This window comes from Patella vulgata, chromosome 5, assembly GCF_932274485.2.
Source record: "Patella vulgata chromosome 5, xgPatVulg1.2, whole genome shotgun sequence".
In the NCBI taxonomy this organism is placed as follows: domain Eukaryota; kingdom Metazoa; phylum Mollusca; class Gastropoda; family Patellidae; genus Patella; species Patella vulgata.
The window spans coordinates 66,270,928-66,291,021 of NC_065883.2; the positions used below are offsets into that span (position 1 = coordinate 66,270,928).

Here is a 20,094-nt window from a genome sequence, read left to right on the forward strand (position 1 = left end):
AGTCTGGTTTGATGGACTGTGGTCTTGCTCTAAGGGACTAGTCTCGTTTGGTAGGTTGTGATCTTAAGCCAGGGGCCAGTTTCGTTTGGTAGGTTGTGATCTTGCTCCGGGGGACTAGCCGCGTTTGGTAGGTTGTGATCTTGAGCCAGGGGCCAGTTTCGTTTGGTAGGTTGTGATCTTGCTCCGGGGGACTAGCCGCGTTTGGTAGGTTGTGATCTTGAGCCAGGGGCCGGTTTCGTTTGGTAGGTTGTGATCTTACTCCGGGGGACTAGTCTCGTTTGGTAGGTTGTGATCTTGCTCCGGGGGACTAGCCGCGTTTGGTAGGTTGTGATCTTGAGCCAGGGGCCGGTTTCGTTTGGTAGGTTGTGATCTTACTCCGGGGGACTAGTCTCGTTTGGTAGGTTGTGATCTTGAGCTAGGGGACTGGTCTGGTTTGATGGACTGTGGTCTTGCTCTAGGGGACTAGTCTCGTTCGGTAGTATCTATGCATATGTTTGGGTCAATTTAGAGAATGTTTAATCTGGTTGCCGTTTCAAGGAAAAACTATGGAAGACATCGTTTGTAAATTTTGAGAAATACGAAGAAAACGAAAAACAAAAAGGAGACAATAGGTATCAGCTATACAGAAGCAAATAAAATGGTAATCTTCCAGGAATTGCCATAACATGTCCAACAGATACAAATCATTTAGAAACAGATAGGACAGGATCTATTGAAGTCTAAATAATTTAAAATATAATGCTCCCCAAAACATAAATAGTATTTATTTGGCTACGAAATGAAAAGAAATGAAATGGTGTTTAACGTACTTCTGCTCCTATACTGGTCTAATGAAGACAGGCATACGCCATGCAGTGTGCTATGAGGAAAAATTTTGCCCGGAGAGCGGCACTATGGCTTACTCTTAAATCGAATTCCAACTGCCAAGGGATCTTTTACGTGCACGCCAATGAACTTTCTCGGTCAATGCAGGGTTCGAATAATATGTTGTTACGACAACATAACATCTGTATCATCACTATAAATATGGTGAACTGTTTCGAATGACATAATTTTATCTTTGTGCTGCGAATAACTGCTGGGGGGAGGGGTTGGGTGCCGAATGGTTAGCACGCGCGCGCTGTATCATACGGTATGTCATTGAGTCAACTGACGGGGTTTCGATTCCCCTGTTGTACGTGACAAGGAGTAGGGTCGCCTGTCCAGCCTCGTGGGTTTTCTCCGGGTCCTCCGGTTTCCTCCCACTGCTAAAGACCCCTACGCCGCAAGCGAATTATTGAAATAAAAAAATTAAACCATATGTTAGTCCCGAAATGATCTAGTTTGTGTCGAGTGGACGTTAAACCCCATTGATCTCTCTCTCTCTCTCGCTAATAACTGCGTGACGAGTTAAGAAACGGCAAAATATGAACCGTCTATTAAACGCGACCCCGATTACAGCACACAAGGCGTGGTTGTTTATAAATAAATAGATAAACAAATAACCGAGATAAATATATAAATAACAACATGATGGCAGGAAGGAATCTACTGTTTTACAAACTCCCAATTCCGGTTTTCTCATTTGATGGTTTCCTGAAAACATGACTTATACATTTGTTTTATATTGTCATCTATATAACATCACCAGACATACACTAAATTATTAATTCATTTAATTTGTTGGTTAACAGCTTATATCATAGAAAATGTAACATCCTGAGGGAATTTTTGTAATTTCCTTGACGTTATTATGAAGGCCTATTAAATGTGTTTGTAAGGATTTGTAGACAAGGCAAGAATTGTGGATTATTAAACACCGGCTGTAGATTTTTTACACTTCATTCGATTCGTATTTCAAACCGGACTTATTAAAAGCGGAAATATTTCGTGGATATGATCAGAAATATGTATACCATTTTGCTAAAAACCATAATTTTATTAGTGAAATGAAATGGGGTTTAACGTCCTACTGTTCTGCTCCGACTGAACAAATGAATTCGGGCATACGCTATACAATGTGCTATGAGGGAAATTGTAGACCGGACAGCGGCACTATGGTCTACTCTTTTTCGGGCACGTTAATGTGTACACTTGACCGCAATTTTTCGTCCATTCCTAACGACTATAATTATGTTGTCCTTTGCCCTCTGTCCTGCATCACTTGCGAGCCATAATGTGATTAGTAATCTATATGAAATTGTGCTGAAAACCATGGTGTGGTTAGCGATTTGTAAAATATTTTTTGGGAGCCATTGTGTGATAAGTAATTTGTATAATATTTTGTAAGGAGCCATAGTGTGATAAGTAATTTGTATAATATTTTGTTGAGAGCCATAATGCTATAAGTGAAAGGAAATGAAATGGGGTTTAACGCCCTATTGTTCTGCTCCGACTGGACTAATGAAGACGGGCATACGTCATAAGTGTGCTATGATGAGGGGAATTTTGCCCGGGCAGCGGCACTATGGCGTACTCTTATATCGAATTCCAACTCCCAAGGGATCTTTTACGTGCACGCCAATGTATACACGTGACCTCGGTTATCCATCCCTTCCGATAGCTGTCCTTGTCAGGCCCTCCGTCCAGGCTAGGAGTCAGCGTCTTACCCACTTAGCCATCGTCACTCCCCCATAATGCGATTAGCAATTTGTATGAAATATTGTTGGGAGCCATAACGTGATTATAATATTTTGATGAGAACCATAATGTGATTAGAAATTTGTATAATATTTTGTAAGGAGCCATAGTGTGATAAGTAATTTGTATAATATTTTGTCATAATGTGATACTGTGATTAGAAATTTGTATAATATTTTGTTGGGAGCCATAATGTGATTATAATATTGGGAGCAATAATGTGATTATGATATTTTATTGGGAGCAGTAATGTGATTAGAAATCTGTATAATATTTAATTGAGAACCATAATGTGATTAGTTATTTGTATGATATGTCATTGAAGGGTTATATACAGAGAATCATGGTATGATCAGTAATTATATGTATGATGAAGTAGAAAAAGAATCATTCCTGATCGGGACAAATCCAGAACAATATCATTCTTACTGGTGGAATCAGGCAGAACCCGTCTGGATTTCAGCTGAAAAACAGGTAAATAGACACTCACATGTATGTCAACTTCACCAATGTTTAACGTCCGACTGGACTATAATGAAGATGGGCATACGCCATACAGTGTGCTATTAGGTAAATTTTGTCCGGACAGCGGCACTATGGCTTAGTCTTATATCGAATTCCAACTGTCCAGGGATCTTTTGCGTACATGCCAATGTATGCACGGGACCTCAGTTTTCATGCCATCCGAACGACTAGACAGTTGTCCTTGTCGGGCCCTCCCTATGAACTTTCTCGGCCAATGCAAGGATCGAACACCCGATCTCAAGGCTAGCCAGCATCTTCCCCACTTAGCCACCGTGGCCCCCTTATCCTATACTAATTGTAATATACATACATAATAGAGAAAAATCCCTGCCCATAGAAATATATAAATAGTCTATATATCTCTATTCCACCTACCACATATTCATGACGTTATTGTATCTTATGACGTTCCGAAGAAAAATGCAAACTCCAAAATATCGTATACCTTTGCAATTAGTATGTATGTTTGATTTCATAGTTCATTTATCTGATCTGGTTCTCCACAAAATATATTTTAACTACCAGGATCAATTAGCTTAAAGTGGTGAAACTGTACTTTCGACCCCCTTTTTGTCAGAAGAAATTGTCTACAGTGGCAGGAAACGTGTTTATCTCCAAATCACGGCGTGTGGAAAGGAAGCCAGTGAGATGATGTTATCACCCGCCTACGCACCATGCCAATATTTAATTGTATCAGATTTTTTTAATGATAGGTAGTCAACTACCTTTTTCGCTGACTGAAAGGACTTTTAGATTCCTACTTAACGTCCACTCAACGCAAGCGTGCTCATTTCGGGATTTGCCGGAACCTGTATAGAAATATGCACAATGGATTACTTCTTTTCTAATTGGCACCAACATATAGATGACTATTCTTCTAATCCTACTGAAAACCATTTCCCAATTTAATAGTCGGACCTTAATAGACTATTGGAACATTATATTAGTACATCCAATTACTTTTTGAATTGTTTCAATATCATCTAGTAATTGAACTGGAATATACAGGTCACAATTCTATGGAATACAAATGGAATACAATTACTGCTTATTACTGAGCGACGTTTCGACTAGGCTTCTCTAGTCATTATCAAGCAATGATAAAATATGAGACAATATATACATGTACACATCAATACTTGGTTAATGCTGGCCAACCAGAGATACCTTTCTAATTACATGTAATGAAAAATAAATGAGTAGTATTTACACTCGATACTATCGTGATTTAGAAGGACAGGATTTGAACTGTTAAGTGCATTGAATTTTAATAACAGCAGCCCTGAAAAACAAAATTATAGTCAATTATTAATTATTATAATTTCCTACCTTTCGAAATCACTATAACATCCAGTGTAAATACTTCTCACCGATTCAATAGTCGGCCTTCAGGGGACCATTGATAATTTGTGCAGTCTTTGTTCTAAGGGTTTTTTCGTATATTAGTGGAATCACTTACATCAACATGCATATAATATCAACATTTTTCGTTGATAATGCTAATCAAATTTCACCTTTTTAGGGTGTTGTGATTATTAAAACCTGATCAAATCATTGTAAATACTCCACCCAACAAGCTATCTATTAATCAATCTGTGTTAATTTTAGGTAAAGTGGTCGTTTATAACATTAATCAAATTCCATCTTCTTTCAGCATTTGTCATTATTAAAACCTAATCAAATCATTGTATATACCCCACAACAAGTTATCCATTAAATATTTTCTTATTTTATCATTGCTTGATATTGACTAGAGAAGCCTAGTCGAAACGTCGCTCAGTAATAAGCAGTACTTGTTTTCCATAGAATTGTGACCTGTATAATTACTTTTTGGTTACCGTGCCTAAGAAATATCTCAACTTCAAACCGGAACCCTACATAAAGAAGTTATATGACATAAGTCTGCTACAGAATAAGGCTGTGTGTATTTTGGTTATAATATAAAAATTATATTGTTGTTATTTTATAGAAGTTAAACAGTTATATGTACTTTTGGCCTGGCTGTGAAGTTACCATTCGAGATGTTAAGCCAACCCAATGTAGACCATATAATGGCCCGCCTAGTTTAGATGATTTTAAAAGAGTTATGTCGGACATCATGCGGAAATTTGTTAATAACGAAGCAGATTTAGGCGGTAATATATTTCTCATTTCAATTTCAGTGAATACTTACGAATTCTTATTTTAGGACTATCTTACGATTCAATTATTTTTATTAATTCGTTTAAGCGTAGGTGTCATTAGCACTTGGGGGCGGTCGAGGTTAGACAGACAGTCCTACTCCCTATCACGTACAAGCAGGGAATCTAAAACACGCCACTTGACTCAATGGCAGATCTTATGATCTAAAGTCTCCTGTATGGCTATATAATAAAATGGGGGTTAACGTCCACTCGACACAAACTAGGTCATTTCATGACTAACACATGTTGCAATTTTATTTCAATAATTCGCTTGCGAGTAGGGGTCTTTAGCAGTGGGAGGAAACCGGAGGACCCGAAGAAAACCCACGAGGTTGGACAGGCGACCCTACTCCTTGTCACGTACCACGCCAGTTGACTCAATGACAGACCGTATGATACAGCACGCACGTGCTGACCATTCGGCCATGCACCCCACCCCTGTATTCCCTCTCTTTCCGCATTTTAAAATCTGGTAAAGATATCATTATTATGTTTTCTCTATTTTCAGGCGTATACTATGAACTGACCGATAAATTAGGACATGATTACGGTCCCAAGAGTAAACCATTGAACGATAATATACAGGCTTTAGATGCTGAATTATTTAAACTAACAGAAGACATAGTGAAAATGGGATTAAATGACAGATTAAATATCATGATATTTTCTGATCACGGTATGGCAGATATGACCAATAGAACTTTAATAAATATGGCTAGCATATTGAACCGGAATGATTATGACGTTATTCTAGAAAACGGACCACTATCAAGTGTTTGGCCAAAACCTGGAAAACACAGAGAGGTGAGTTTCACGAAAATAGTTACTGCTATTTGATTTTACGACAAACGCAATTGAACCCTCGTCCAATTCAGTTGGCCAGAAAATTATTATCGCTCTTCTATTGATGTCCCAACTAGAGAGTGTACAAACGAAATGAAATGAGGTTAAACGTTCTACTCCGACTGGATTAATCCTACTGGGCTAATGAAGACTGGAATATGCCATACAGTTTGCTATGGGGGAACTGTGTCTGGACAGCGGCGCAATGGTCTACCCTTGAACCATATGATTCAATTTTATTTCAATAATTCGCTAGTGTGTAGGGGTCTTTAGCAGTGGTAGGAAACCGGAGGACCCGAAGGACCCGGAAAACCCCCACAAGGTTGGACAGGCGACCCTATTCCTTGTCACGTACAAGCGGGGAATCGATACGACGCCACTTGACCCAATGACAGACCTTATGATCAAACGCGCACGCGTTAATCATTCGGCCACCCAACCATGGGCTTCACCACTGTGAACGCTGATTGTTCCAGTGAGTGATACGCTGACTAATTAACTACATGTAACATGGTGGTCCCAGGTTCGATTCCGTTGTTCGCCGAAAAACTTCCTTGGGATATTTCAGCGTTGTACGTTATACTCCTTCGCAGCACCTACAGACAATGTAGGTTGGAATAATCTTGGCTACTTAATAAAGAGTAGATTATCACCTTTATCACATCTTACTCAAAATCGGAATTGTATTTGACTGGAGATGGGAGGCTATAACGTGTCACCATGACGACATTTTTTGTTTGTTTCAGGTTTATCACAAGTTAAGACAATTTCACCGTAAAATGCATGTTTATGAACGTGAAGATTTACCGGAACGATATCATTATAAACATAATGCACGTGTAGCACCAATAACAATGATAGCAGAGAAGCCTTATTATATATTAACGGTAGGAATTTACAAATTTGTGGCAATTATTTTAAACTGATGTTAAGGGTGACAGCATTTGTGGCAATTACTTTAAACTGATTTTAAGGGTAGCAGCTTGGAATTATAACCAATAGAAACTAATGTAAACAGTGAGAAAAATATCAAGACTTGAACATGCTACACAATAAATGCCCAACCACTCACTACTCTTTCAAACTGCCATCAAAGCGGTTTATTAAAGATACATTATGGGAGAATCGATAACGAGTTGGCAGTTCTCACAATAATAGTTAAAAACTAGATAATGTAAAGGCATTTTGCTGAAAATTCCATTCAAATTGCTCCACTATGAACCGAGAACAAAGCTATTGAATTTCCGCCTAGCCTTGATCATCATTACTAAAGTTAGTACGCTAAACAGCATAGTCTCGATTATCCATTTAATCGTTAAATCGTGAAGGAAAGTTATGCAGTAAATCGGCTCATAATCCTATAAAGATCGCAGGCTAGCGTTGCCATCTAGAGTTGATTATGGTCTGGATAAGTTAATTAATGTCTAAATAATAATTTAGATAACATTTCAGGCCTAAAGAAAGACCTGCAATAGGCAGATTTAGCTCTTGTATAATGTATCTTTAATTAACAGTGAAATAAATATCAAAACTTGAACAGTCTGCACAATAAATGTTCAACCCCTCACTACTCTTTCAAGCTGGCATCAGAGCGGTTTATCAATTAACTGCAAAACGTTGTTTTTTTTCTGAATAAAACTTATACAGTTACTAAAAGTTCTTTTCGCCAAGAATTATAAACATTTTCCAGTCCAAGCCTCATGGAATAAGCAAAGATTAAAATGTACCACAGGGGTAAGGAAGAGTTTAAAGGCCCTAGCATTTGCTTAAGAAGAAAATTTATACAAAAGAGGATTTTGAAAGACTCATAAATACTACCCACGGCGTTTTAGTTCACTAAAGGCATGGTTGTGACGAGTTTTATTTCGAAGATCTAAGATATGAATAAAGTTTATACAATAATTTGAATCTGGGAACAAAACTTGTCACCTTTATCAGCTGACCAATTCTCTTGGTAATCCATGTAGTTAAAAGTGTGAAATGTTCTGGGTTCTTTTAATTGACCAATATTAACGAATCTGGCCAGTTGTGTGTTAGGAGCCCTACTATTCGAGTTTGTAGAAGATACTTCTATATCCTTGCCTTTGGCTCGCTAAGCTGGAGGACCCGTGTTCGATCCCCACGGCAGCCGAGGACGTTCATCGGGATTTCCGGCGTGGTTCCTCCTTGTCAGTGGTGCAGGACAAAAATCGAGGTCCCGTGTAAACTTTGGCATGCACGTTAAAGATCTCTTGGCAGTTAGAATTCGATATGAGAGTAGGCCGTAGCGCCGCTGTTCGGGCAAAATTTTCCCTCATAGCCCACTGTATGGCACATGCCCGTCTTCATTAGCCCAGTAGTTGTACGTTAAACCCCATGACATTTCCATTTCCTTGCATTAAATCCTCCTTGTTCTTAGTCAGGAGACACAAGGAAATATATTTCGTTATTATAGAATAAAATAAACAGAACGTTGACGACACCAATAACTCAATAGGCTAGCGTTCTTTTATAAATTGGCTAAAATATCAAAATAAAATTGTGCTTTCTTTACAGCCGGTAAAACCGAATTATCCATCACGAAAATCAGATTTTCAGCCGAGAATGGGAGTGCATGGTTATGATGATACCGATATTGATATGAGAGGGATATTTCTAGGTTTTGGGCCATGTAAGTTTTCAGATACATTCGCCTAAATGTATTAGGTAGTAGATGCCAACGTGTGCATAGACTAGCATAACAGTTAAAGGGCGATAACCCTATTATCTAAACCTTTTGGGGTAAGACTACTAATGTTTCACCAAAGACTTCAATAATGTAAAGTTCGTGCATATAATCATTTCATGGATATTCCATGGAATGTATGTCACAATCAGCTGTCAAATTATTCTTAAAGAGCTTTGAATGGCTGGATACATAACCTATTTCCACCGCAAACGCATTATACTCACAAAAACAGGAATAATTTACTATCTAACTCGGATTTACCTATGAATAACTTAACTTTAATTAACTGAATGGCTGCTTGTGTATTTTTATACAGAAGATTTTATATATATATATATATATATCCAAAAAATATTAGCACAACCATAACGCTGCAATACTTTATTGAAAGGATATCGAGAATATGGCATTTCATTAATTGTCTACTTAAAGTTACCTTCCGCGTACTAACGGGGTGATTTGATGATGTATTTGGACTAAAAACCTAATCAACTAATTAATCTATAAATATTTTGCTTCAATTTCCTCTTAAAACATTGTATTCGCGAGGAAATAACCCAAGATATAAAAATATCTAAAATATGTATTTTTAAAAGCCATGTTTGTCATGTAACTTGATTGAGGGAGGGTCCGTTTTCAAAAGTTATTTGTCGTTACTTACTGTCCATTTGTCATACATATTGAAGCCTAAGTAAATTCTTGGATTATCTTCTGCTAACTTCTTTTTCCGCTGTTTTAATGAAAGTCATTTGTAAGTTTAATCCTCCCAATATTCGCAAAATCGCCTAACCATTCAATCAAAAATAGCAAGCGCTCCCTAAGTCAAGCTGACAAACAATAAGCCGTCGGGTTGCCAGATGGTGATGCCCTGGCATTTTGGCCCTGGCTTACCTCAATGGTGTTTTCAGGGGATCCGGTATTTTTATCGTAAGATTGGGCGTTTCTACTTTCCAATTAATATCACATTTGCAATACGTTTATTGGTAATAACTACCCTATAAATACTTTCGTAAGAACGTATCTTTAAAACAGATACAGAATTGCGGTATTTCTGGAGTTAGTCGCACTCTCCATTAATAGACGTGATGTAGCACAAAGCGACATTATGCACCATAGAATTAATGGACGCCATTTTTAGGTTGGCCAAAATATCTCTAAATACGGCTCCGCTGTGTTTTATTTGCATACTAGTATTATTTAACTTACACTATACTTGGTTGTTCTTTCAGCATTTAAAGCTCATTACCGAGGACCAGGAATAGAAAATATACATCTCTATCAGATTATGTGTCGTATATTGGGTCTTATACCAGAATCTCATAATGGTACATGGTCTACGATTAGTGGATTAGTCACAGATAAACTGCCACCTGCAGTAGGAGGGGCGAGCACTCTAACCTTGACTTACCTAATACCAATATCTTTACTTGTTTTAATCTGTACAACACTCTGTTTTTAAATCATTAGACAGGATCTCAGTTTAAACCACCGCGCTGTACGTGTAGGTAAGATTGATGCCCTTAATCCGATGCCACTTTATTTATTATATAGAGTTCCAAAGCTAATAATTTTAGATATTCGTAATGGTGCAATTTTAGTAATTTGCAGGTACAGATACACAGTGCGCGCCTCCCCGCCTATTGATATTGTTCATAACCTTCATTATAATGTGAACACCTCTCAGGATTAACATTGCTTACAAGATTCCTCATTTGTTATAAATTGTTCTTATACATTTGTAAACAATATATTTGCAATAAAATATTTATTACAACATTATCATTATATTGTCCTCATCAGTTTGTTTGTCAATTCTTTATAAACTTGATATATCCCTATTCTTTTTTATTTATTTATACGCACTACACGTTCACAAAATCTTTTTGACATTTAACCATAGAATACACCCATATTAAGCCACATATGCCACAAACTGAATTTTTAAGCTGACTTGTTCTTGGAGAATTCGCAAAAAAAGGCCACACAATAGTTTGCATCCCTACCGACCTTCCATGCAGTATTCAATTTCTCACATAAATGGAACGGAATTATCTCACTGTTTTAACGCCATATTTGTAAAGTCAACTTGGTCTCGGAGACCTTACAAGTAAGGGCCATCCAATCCAAATAGTTTGCACACTCAGACACGGCACGATTTTAGTACCCCCCCCCCCCCACACACACACACACACACATACCAACACTCTCGCGTTAAAAAAAAAATCCTACACCCTCCTCTGAGACTTTGGTTAGTACCTCCGCCTTCAGTATGTTTATAGATTTCATGTATGAATGCCAATATTTGTTTGTATTTCATGTATAGGGATGCCAATATTATATTTCATGTGTAGAGATGCAATATATTTCATGTGCAGAGTGGCCAATATATTTTATGTAAAGATGTCAATATATGTCAAGTGTTGTCAATTATATAAAGCTGTTCTAAATAATAATATTTTAAATTAACTGCACTTACTTTATTTTCTTGCTAGATAAACATGTATAATGAACTGTTTCAATGGCATTTAGTAATTGAACTAGAGTATACAGGTCACAATTCTATGGAATACAATTACTGCTTTTTACTGAGCGACGTTTCGACTAGGCTTCTCTAGTCATTATCAAGCTATGCTCAGTAAAAAGCAGTAATTGTATTCCATAGAATTGTGACCTGTATGTATAATGAACTTTGAATTTGTACATTTTTATTGTATATTTCATACCTATTTTTGTTGTGTTGTTTAGATTAATTGTCGTTAGAAATAAAAAAAATAAATACATGTTCTACCCTTTCAAGAATATAATTTGGCCAATAAACCAAACTATGGGGCGGTTTTAGTATAAAACATCATTATAGTTCATGGGAAGGGCGGAGCACATCAATCTTGTAGGGCTTAAACTGTTTTTAAAAGCAATAATACAGTACCACCGACCCTATATGGACAATCAAAATGCATAAATTAGAAATATAAGACAAAAGAAATAAGATATAAATCAAATTTGAATATTGGTTTAGCTTATGATTGAGATTTGATCATTTCATATAACACTTGACCTGTCTTTGAACACAGACTAAATGGCTGTAGCAAAGGAAAACATAAATAACGCCATATAGATGAAACTACATGTATTAAGTTGTTCTGTTATATGAACTGGCCGTTAAATTAATCACTGTCATATTCCAAACACCTCCTGGTCCGAGATAGCGATTCAATTTGTCTTTTAGGTTTTGTTATTGGTAATTTAACAGTATCCGCATATGCACTGCCTACGCTATCTCGGCGAATATTCTAGGCATTCGAGACTCAGTATATTATGATGCACTTCTATGCATACCTGTACGGTCTTGGTCTGCGCCATCTGGACGAATAATACATATTCTGGGCATTCGGGGCTCCATTACTACGCGTGTTAGAAATTTGAGCAGGAATAATCCACTTTCTTCTATGCATCTCGGGAATATGGCGAGATGGTCTGTACGGTACACCATTTTTACCCCGAATTAAAACGCGTTCAGAATACGGCACACTACGTCCTGGCTTAAACACACGGACGACAACAGTTGGTTGTGAAATAAAAGCTTTCACAGGAAAGTCATAAATATTCAACACGCCGCCCATGATGGCCCCCCTTCGTCGCCGTCTGCTATTATGACGATGGCGATGTCGGTGATGTTTGACATCCAAGGTGATGTTCGATATAGTGGGTGAGCTCCGAGATTTAGCACGGGTTAGCTTCCGCATACTTCGTTTACGGTGTCTTCTTTTCAATCTGGCATATCTGCGTCTCTGTTGTCTCCGGATCTTTCTAAAGTTGCGTGCTGTGGTTAGTAGGAGTGGAGCTTTGTCCGACCCTTTAACTAATAACGTTGCAACAAAGTTTCCCTTTGATGTCACGCGGCTAATAATGGTGGGGTGTGAAATAAACAATGGTACACCATACTTAGTCGACTCGTGGTCAGATGAGTTTTCTTCTTGCTTTCTACTTGGTAATTCGCTCTTGTTGTGCATATTGGATATTGGCCGATTTACGCTTGTAATATTCTTTGGCTCCGCTTCCTTGTGTCTTTGGCGTCTTCTTCTCTTTTTATTCCGTCTTTTTTGATTTGGGATTATACCTTCTGGTTGTCGATATAATACTCGTTGACGACCTCCATGTATTTTCCAAACCAACTGTCTAAATTTATTCATGGCATCTTCAAAAGAACGGATATTTTCATCTTTGGTAGCGTTTAGGGCAACACGTTTCGTCCATTCTGTGTCCAGTTTATAGTTCGGGTCAGTCTGTGCCTTAGAGTAAGTGGGGTGAAAACTTACAGATCTTCTATTGCGCAGTTTCGATGCTTTGCGTCCTCCTAGCTGTGGTACAAGTAACAATAACACTAGATAAACAAGTGTTGTCTTCATTTTTACCTGTGCAGGAATAAAACAAATAAACTCAGTTATTTGGTTACTTCATGGAAATCGTCCATTTAATGCAGTGATTCTCAACGAATGTGCCGCGGCACACCTGTGTGCCGCGAGATCTTCCTAAATGTGCCGCGAAATTTTGAAAGGCACACTAAAAAAAATGCGAAAAACCACGTGATCCCAAATGAGTATTCACCGGTGTCTGCTGGTAAGTTCATAGTTGTATTTTTCTTTATTTAGTTTAGTAACTCTATGTGTCTATGCCTAGCCTGTGTCTACGGTTGCATGCCGGCTATGACTTTCCATGTTTTTATTTTTCAAAATTCAAATATTTGTCATATGTATTTAGCCAGGTGTGCCGCTATTTTTCCATGTGTTCCAAGGTGTGCCGTTGGCAAAAAAGGTTGAGAACCACTTTTTTAATGTAACGTAGATATGAAAGAGTGACTCAAAAACATGAGTATAATAACATGCCGTCATAATTCAATTATTGTTAGGTTTTGTGGATGTATAAATATGTCGCGAAGAAAGCTAACTTACCCTATCATCTATTCCATACATTGGGTTTTATATCCAACCATGATGTTAAGAAACCATTGAACTTCCTCAATCTTTTCAAATCAAAATAACATCAGAATATTAGTAAGTTTTTCATTTCGCAATTTAAAACACATTCCAAATTAATTTGATTTTCTTCGCTCGTTTTTTGCGTCCTTATAACGTGTTTCTAGTTCACATTTAAAAAAATACAATACAATACCAACTACACCTAATGGTTTAGTATGTTCCAGTTTATACTCCGAAATTCATTTTTTTTAATTTGTTATCTATATTCTATCACAGTCAGCAACACACTAGCTTAAGAGATATGGATATAATCCTGCACCTTGCCTACTGCACAATCAAAGTATGTGAATATTGTCTAACATAAGCCTACTAATCACTGTGTATTCATATTAGATTATTGATACATAACGTGCATTGAATATATTAAAATACCCGAGAGCTAATGTACAATAGTTGTACAAAATTCCACTTCTATTTATTGCTATGTTGAATGAAACTACGGCAGACATATAGTAATATAATACTCATTAATACATAAACAGTCATAGAAAGTGGACAACACTCGGTATAATACGACACACCTGGTATATGACACAAACCTTGTTTTTTATATCTTATTTAAAGTGGTTCGTTTATGAATTCACCTAAAGCCATGCAATCTATTGCATACCTTCAATATGACAATGATTGATAATACGAACCCTTAACTCTAACTAGCGTAGTGCTTTAAAGTAGTTCTACTTGTAGTTCCACTTTTAATAACCTGGTGTAACATTATGTACAATAATACATAAAGAGCCACGGCGATAAACTAAATTATTATAGGTTTCCCTTTAAAGATATTTCAAAAATGGATGGAAGGGGGGTTACACATAAGCCTAGCCAGATCCAGTTAATAACGGAATGAAAATGTAGTTGTAGCTCTACTTTTAATATCGCCGTTTCACATTTCCTATAGTGATACCTAAAAGTAAGTGCAGGAGAACAGCAAATTAGTCCCATATCGCATGCCACCTTCCTTTATAGATCAAACTGTTGTTTTCTTTTATATAATTGTTAAATTATGACACTATTGCCACCGAATAACATTACCGATCCGAAATTCTTTTATTCATTTTTAGAATTTTGAATGTTTTTCAGGAATTTTTTAACAAAGAATTTTTTCTATTAAAGATAATTAGGAGGTGTGCCTGGAATGTAATATTAAAGCGGAGCAATTCAATATTTATTTTAATGTTGAAATAGTCACAAGACAAAGCATTAAAACAACAAATGGTAATATTTGAGGGAGAATTAGTTGCCCTAAATATTAATTTATATTTTTAGGATCATTCTTACAATACTATTGACTCCATACGGTTAAAATCCAACACACATTATATATACGCCCATATTTCACCATCTTCCGTCATTTGTACGTATGTTCCCAACAGCCCAGGGTTTAATTTTGCAACGAAAAATGAACACACAGGTCATACACATGTTCCCATCTTTTCTAACAAACTCTCCTTTTTGAATACCAAATTAGGAAAGCTAAACCAGTAAATACAGTACTTACTAGCTATATAGGCCAATAATAATTAGTAAAAATGACAAATAGATATAAAAATGGTGTAAGCAGGGGCGGATCTAGGAATTTTGAAAAGGGGGGACGCCGCAAAATGAGGGCACTGACCGCGGAGACGCGGCACGCCGCTGAGAGGGGTCCCCAAGAAAATTATCCGTCATTTCCTGCATCTGTAGGCATACCAAGAGCTATTTGGCTGATATTTTCGTCTAAGTAAACGTTCGGAAATCGTTGAAAAAGAGCCTTAAAATCGAGCAAAAAAGCCAGTTGAACACGCGACTCAAAAATTGTCAAGGCGAGCGAGGCATTATGATGGGAAAAAAGACGAATCTATTCCCTAGCCACTTCACTATTCAAGTCTTATAACTTGTACTGTCCACACATGAAACAATGCTACATCAAGTTACACTAATGCGCGTCGGTGATGGGCATGAGTGTATAGTGTATACGCCGCCGATTCCATGCACAAGATGCTATCATTGATGTCTGTCTATAGTCACTCTATAGGATTAGGGCAGCGTCAGCTAAACAACAAGAATTCGTTTGAAAGTGGAAGCATTAATTAGACCATACTGGTGTGTTTGAGTCGATGGTTTGAGTCATTTGGGATGCCTGCAACGGGTTGGGAACGGACATATTTGGGTCTGAGAAAAGGCACTTTCAGCAGTAAAAAAGGGCACTGTTGAAAATTAGGGGGGCGGGGCGCTCGCGATCCGCTTCTGACATAAAATCAAAGATTTATTCTAGTAAAAACGCCCAGTTGGGTTATTTACAAATATTCTAACCGAACTGACAAAAATAATTTATACTTCTAGCCTGTCCATCCCACCCTGTATCTCTCCAGTAAAACCGATTGCCAGGTACCAAAATAAAATAGATATTTTGCAGTATAATGAAAATTTGTGTTTTTGACAAGAAATGGGAAGACCTGATTTGTCGGCAAATGCGATTGATGCATCTGAAAGACATTCCTGATATATTTTAATCCAGTTTTAGATTTCGTTCCGCTCCGAGAATCCGACCACTGTATTAAGTGCAAGAGAACTGTTCTACTCATAACAAACAAATCAGATAATGTAAGATGTAACTCTAAAAAAAGTAACTATAACTGGCGGGGTGCATCGTAAGCGCCCAGGGCGCTGTACAGACCGGGCCTGCAGCGATACAGAATTCATTTAAAAGGATAACAAACCCACAAAAAGAAAAGAAATCTGTCAATTGGAGGAGATATTTTTAAAAAGTTCGGTGCTATTTGTAGAACTGAAGCCAAGAATATATATGCAGCCCTCGGGTATGTTCATGACTTGTGCCATCACTCCAAATACGGCTGATTACATAAATTAAGTAATGCGCTGCTTAATGCAATTCTTTCACCCGCGCCGGCCGTGGCCTACCTGAATGACTGTTAACAAAATCACTTATGGATGTGCCTGCTATATTAGAATGGTCAGTATTTATTGACTCGATTATATAAAAAGATTACTTAAAACACAATAAATGAAAACCTAATCATTCCGTTTCGATAACTCTTCCGTTTTACGTCAATAAAGAAATAAAGTGAAATACTCGGGTTGAGTAGATCCACATCAAAAAATAAGATTGATCAGTACTGTTAAGAAAGTACAATTGGGAATTGGACCCGGTCACTTTCAAGTCGGAGAGAAATTATGTTTTATTTTTTATGTACCGGTATTTTAATTATGCTAAATTTTTAAAAATGTAAATTAAGATATATAGATTTCGCATAATACTGTCTTTTAAACGGAGTGATTAGAATATTTTGTCAAACAATATTGTGCATAATTTTGCACCTATTTATTGCTTGCTGGTAATATTACTGACCATTCATTGAATACATGATTACATGTACAATATTATTATGGGTAAATAGACAGCAGTTAATCACTACTAGTGGCACTAGAAAATATTTAAATAGCATAATGGTGAGTTTTGTTTCAAAGATATAAAAATTATCTGAATATTAAAGTGAGTTTGTTTAAAGGAGCTAAATCTTTAACTCTATAATATAATATTATTACATTCGACATTAAAAACACGAATTTGTATTCAATATTGGTCCATTTCAATCAATTTTGTTTCTGTTATCTTGCAGTGAAAATATGGGATCCTAATATCCACTATTTAAGACAAAATGTACATTTCAAAATCAGTACACAAGTTTCGGTCGCCATTCGACTCGCCATTTGTAATGAACAAAGACAAACATATTCTACAAAACAATCAAAGTAATTCAAAAACGACAAAATATTAATTAAAAAACATGTAGAATGGACTTGATAGACATAAAAGACTGTCGTTCAGTTTTTACTGTTCGCGTATTTCACTGAACATAATTGATTTAAAATTGCAATTGGGTAAGACGCTGGCTCGCTAGCCTGGAGGTCGGGGGTTCGATCCTTGCATTGGCCAAGAAAGTTTATCCAGATTTTCTAGCGTGGTTCCTCCTTGTCAGTGGTGCAGGATGGAGGGCCTGACAAGAACAGCTGCGTAGTCGTTCGGATGGGACAAAAAAAAAACCCAAGGTAGCGTGTACACATTGGCATGCACGTAAAAGATCCCTTGACAGTTGAAATTCGATATGAGAGTAGGCCATAGTGTCGCTCTCTGGGCAAAATTTCCCTCATAGCACACTGTATGGCATATGCCCGTCTTCATTAGCCCTGTTCTGAGCAGAAAATTAGGACATTTTAAAACCCCATTTCATTTCATTTCAAATTATATACATTAAACGTTTGATGTTCTTGTATTTATTATAGGAATCTAATGATGTTAAAACTTTTCATCAGTGTATAGTATGTAATGAGATGTTCCAGTATTACGATGACTTAGAAATGCACAATAAGATACATGTAAAACAAGAGGATACTAAAGAAGACTGTGATGTTGTAAATTTTGAAGCAGGAAAAAATGAGGTCAACACATTTCATGAGTGTAAATTGTGTCATGAAACATTCAAATGCTATATTGAATTAGAGAAACACTGTACGATGCATGTTAAAGATAAGGGGTTCATTCAAAATATTTCAGTTTTTGAAGCAAATAAATTAAGCGAGAAATGTAGACACCAGATAAATAAGAATGTTAATTTTAAATGTGACTTTTGTGTTAAGACATTTGTACACAAAGTTAATCTAGAGAGGCACATGGAAATTCATAATGGTGAAAAAACTTACAAATGTAATATTTGTGGTAGTGCATTTATACACAAAAGTAAACACGAAAGGCACATGAGAATTCATACTGGAGAAAGGCCGTTTATATGTGATCTTTGTAGTAAAGCATTTATAAATAAATGGAAGCTCCAAGTCCATATTAGGACACACACTGGAGGAAAACCATATAAATGTGATATTTGTGATAAATCGTTTACCCAGCGCGGCGATCTACAGAAACACATCCGAACGCATACCGACAAAAAGCCTAAAAAATGTGAAGTTTGTGGTATGGCATTTATTGACCATAGTCAACTAAGCAAACACAGGAGTACCCATACCGGAAGTACCTTTGATTGTGATGTTTGTGGTAAATCGTTCTATCAAAATTGTGATCTACAAAGACAGTAAACTCAGTGCACACAAGAGAACTCATACTGTGTAGTTTCGCATTTAGTGAAAAGGGTAGTCTACTCAGACACATCAGAAGTCAACACGCCGAAAAACTTTATAAGTGTGATTTTTGTATTAAGACATTTAATGATGAAGAAAAGCTGCAGAGACACCAAAGAACTCATACGGGTAAAAAACCATTTGGATGTAATATTTGCGATAAATCATTTGACAACAGACTTCGTTTAAATGCTCATATGGTAATTCATACTAAAGAAAAACCATTCGAATGTGAAGTCTGCGGAAAACTATTCACCATCAAGCAAACACTAAAATCACACATGCGACTACATTCTGGAATTAAACCTTTTAAATGTGATGTTTGTGACAAGTCTTTTTTTAATAACAGTTCTCGAAAAAAACACCTGCGAATACATACCATCAAGCAAACACTAAAATCACACATGCGACTACATTCTGGAATTAAACCTTTTAAATGTGATGTTTGTGACAAGTCTTTTTTTAATAACAGTTCTCGAAAAAAACACCTGCGAATACATACCGGAGAAGAACTATTTAGATGTGATTTTTGCACAAAGACATTTATAAGCACAGGTAGTCTACAGAGACACATAAGAACCCATATAGGAAAGAAACCTTTTAAATGTGATGTTTGTTTGAAAGCATTCACTGAAAAGAGTCAGGTGACGAGACACAGTAAAATTCATACCAAAGAAAGACCTTCTTATGAAATGAAATGAAATGAAATGTTGTTTAATGGCACGTCAGCTCCAACCGGGCTATATTGCGCCAAACATATGGTGAATTTAACGAGACAAATTAAAACAATATCACAGGGATGTATTCATATATGTAAATAAAAAATGAAATGAAATGTTGTTTAATGGCACGTCAGCTCCAACCGGGCTATATTGCGCCAAACATATGGTGAATCTAACGAGACAAATTAAAACAATATCACATAATTGAATTTATATATGTAAATAAAAACAAATATCACAGAAAATATATAATTAAAAATAAATATAACAAATCTTTTACATATATAAATATTTAAAACAATATACATGATTAAATATATACAATT

General features: G+C 36.6%; 2 protein-coding genes and 1 long non-coding RNA gene across 4 annotated transcripts in view; 2 read left to right on the plus strand and 1 right to left on the minus strand.

Annotated features, from left to right (window-relative positions):
* LOC126820440 (glycerophosphocholine cholinephosphodiesterase ENPP6) overlaps positions 1–10,476 on the plus strand; it is a 36,416-nt gene extending 25,940 nt beyond the window's left edge. For both annotated transcript variants that reach the window (XM_050548423.2, XM_050548422.2), the window contains exons 3-8: positions 2,945–3,093; positions 5,114–5,279; positions 5,836–6,131; positions 6,917–7,057; positions 8,706–8,820; positions 10,107–10,476. In XM_050548423.2, the coding sequence (XP_050404380.2) occupies positions 2,945–3,093; positions 5,114–5,279; positions 5,836–6,131; positions 6,917–7,057; positions 8,706–8,820; positions 10,107–10,336 (1,097 nt within the window). In that variant the 3' untranslated portion in view covers positions 10,337–10,476. The remainder of the gene's footprint in view (positions 1–2,944; positions 3,094–5,113; positions 5,280–5,835; positions 6,132–6,916; positions 7,058–8,705; positions 8,821–10,106) is intronic.
* A 151-nt stretch (positions 10,477–10,627) lies between these two features.
* Positions 10,628–14,197, minus strand: LOC126820453 (uncharacterized). Its single transcript, XM_050548453.2, has 2 exons — positions 13,827–14,197; positions 10,628–13,289 (listed from the first exon to the last, which is right to left on the minus strand). The coding sequence occupies exons 1-2, from the start codon at positions 13,845–13,847 to the stop codon at positions 12,204–12,206; spliced, it is 1,107 nt and encodes a 368-aa protein (XP_050404410.2). The 5' UTR covers positions 13,848–14,197; the 3' UTR covers positions 10,628–12,203.
* A 2,884-nt stretch (positions 14,198–17,081) lies between these two features.
* Positions 17,082–19,365, plus strand: LOC126820473 (uncharacterized). The gene is made up of 2 exons (XR_007679969.2): positions 17,082–17,363; positions 18,198–19,365. It is a non-coding gene; the product is annotated as an uncharacterized LOC126820473 (long non-coding RNA).
* The last annotated feature ends 729 nt before the right edge of the window (positions 19,366–20,094 follow it).

Excerpts from the sequence above, each read along its gene's own strand:
- LOC126820453 (XM_050548453.2), bottom strand. The coding sequence starts at position 13,847 with ATGTATGGAATAGATGATAGG. Across the intron at positions 13,290-13,826 it reads TGTATGGAATAGATGATAGG|GTAAAAATGAAGACAACACT; the intron begins GTAAGTTAGCTT and ends ATTCCTGCACAG.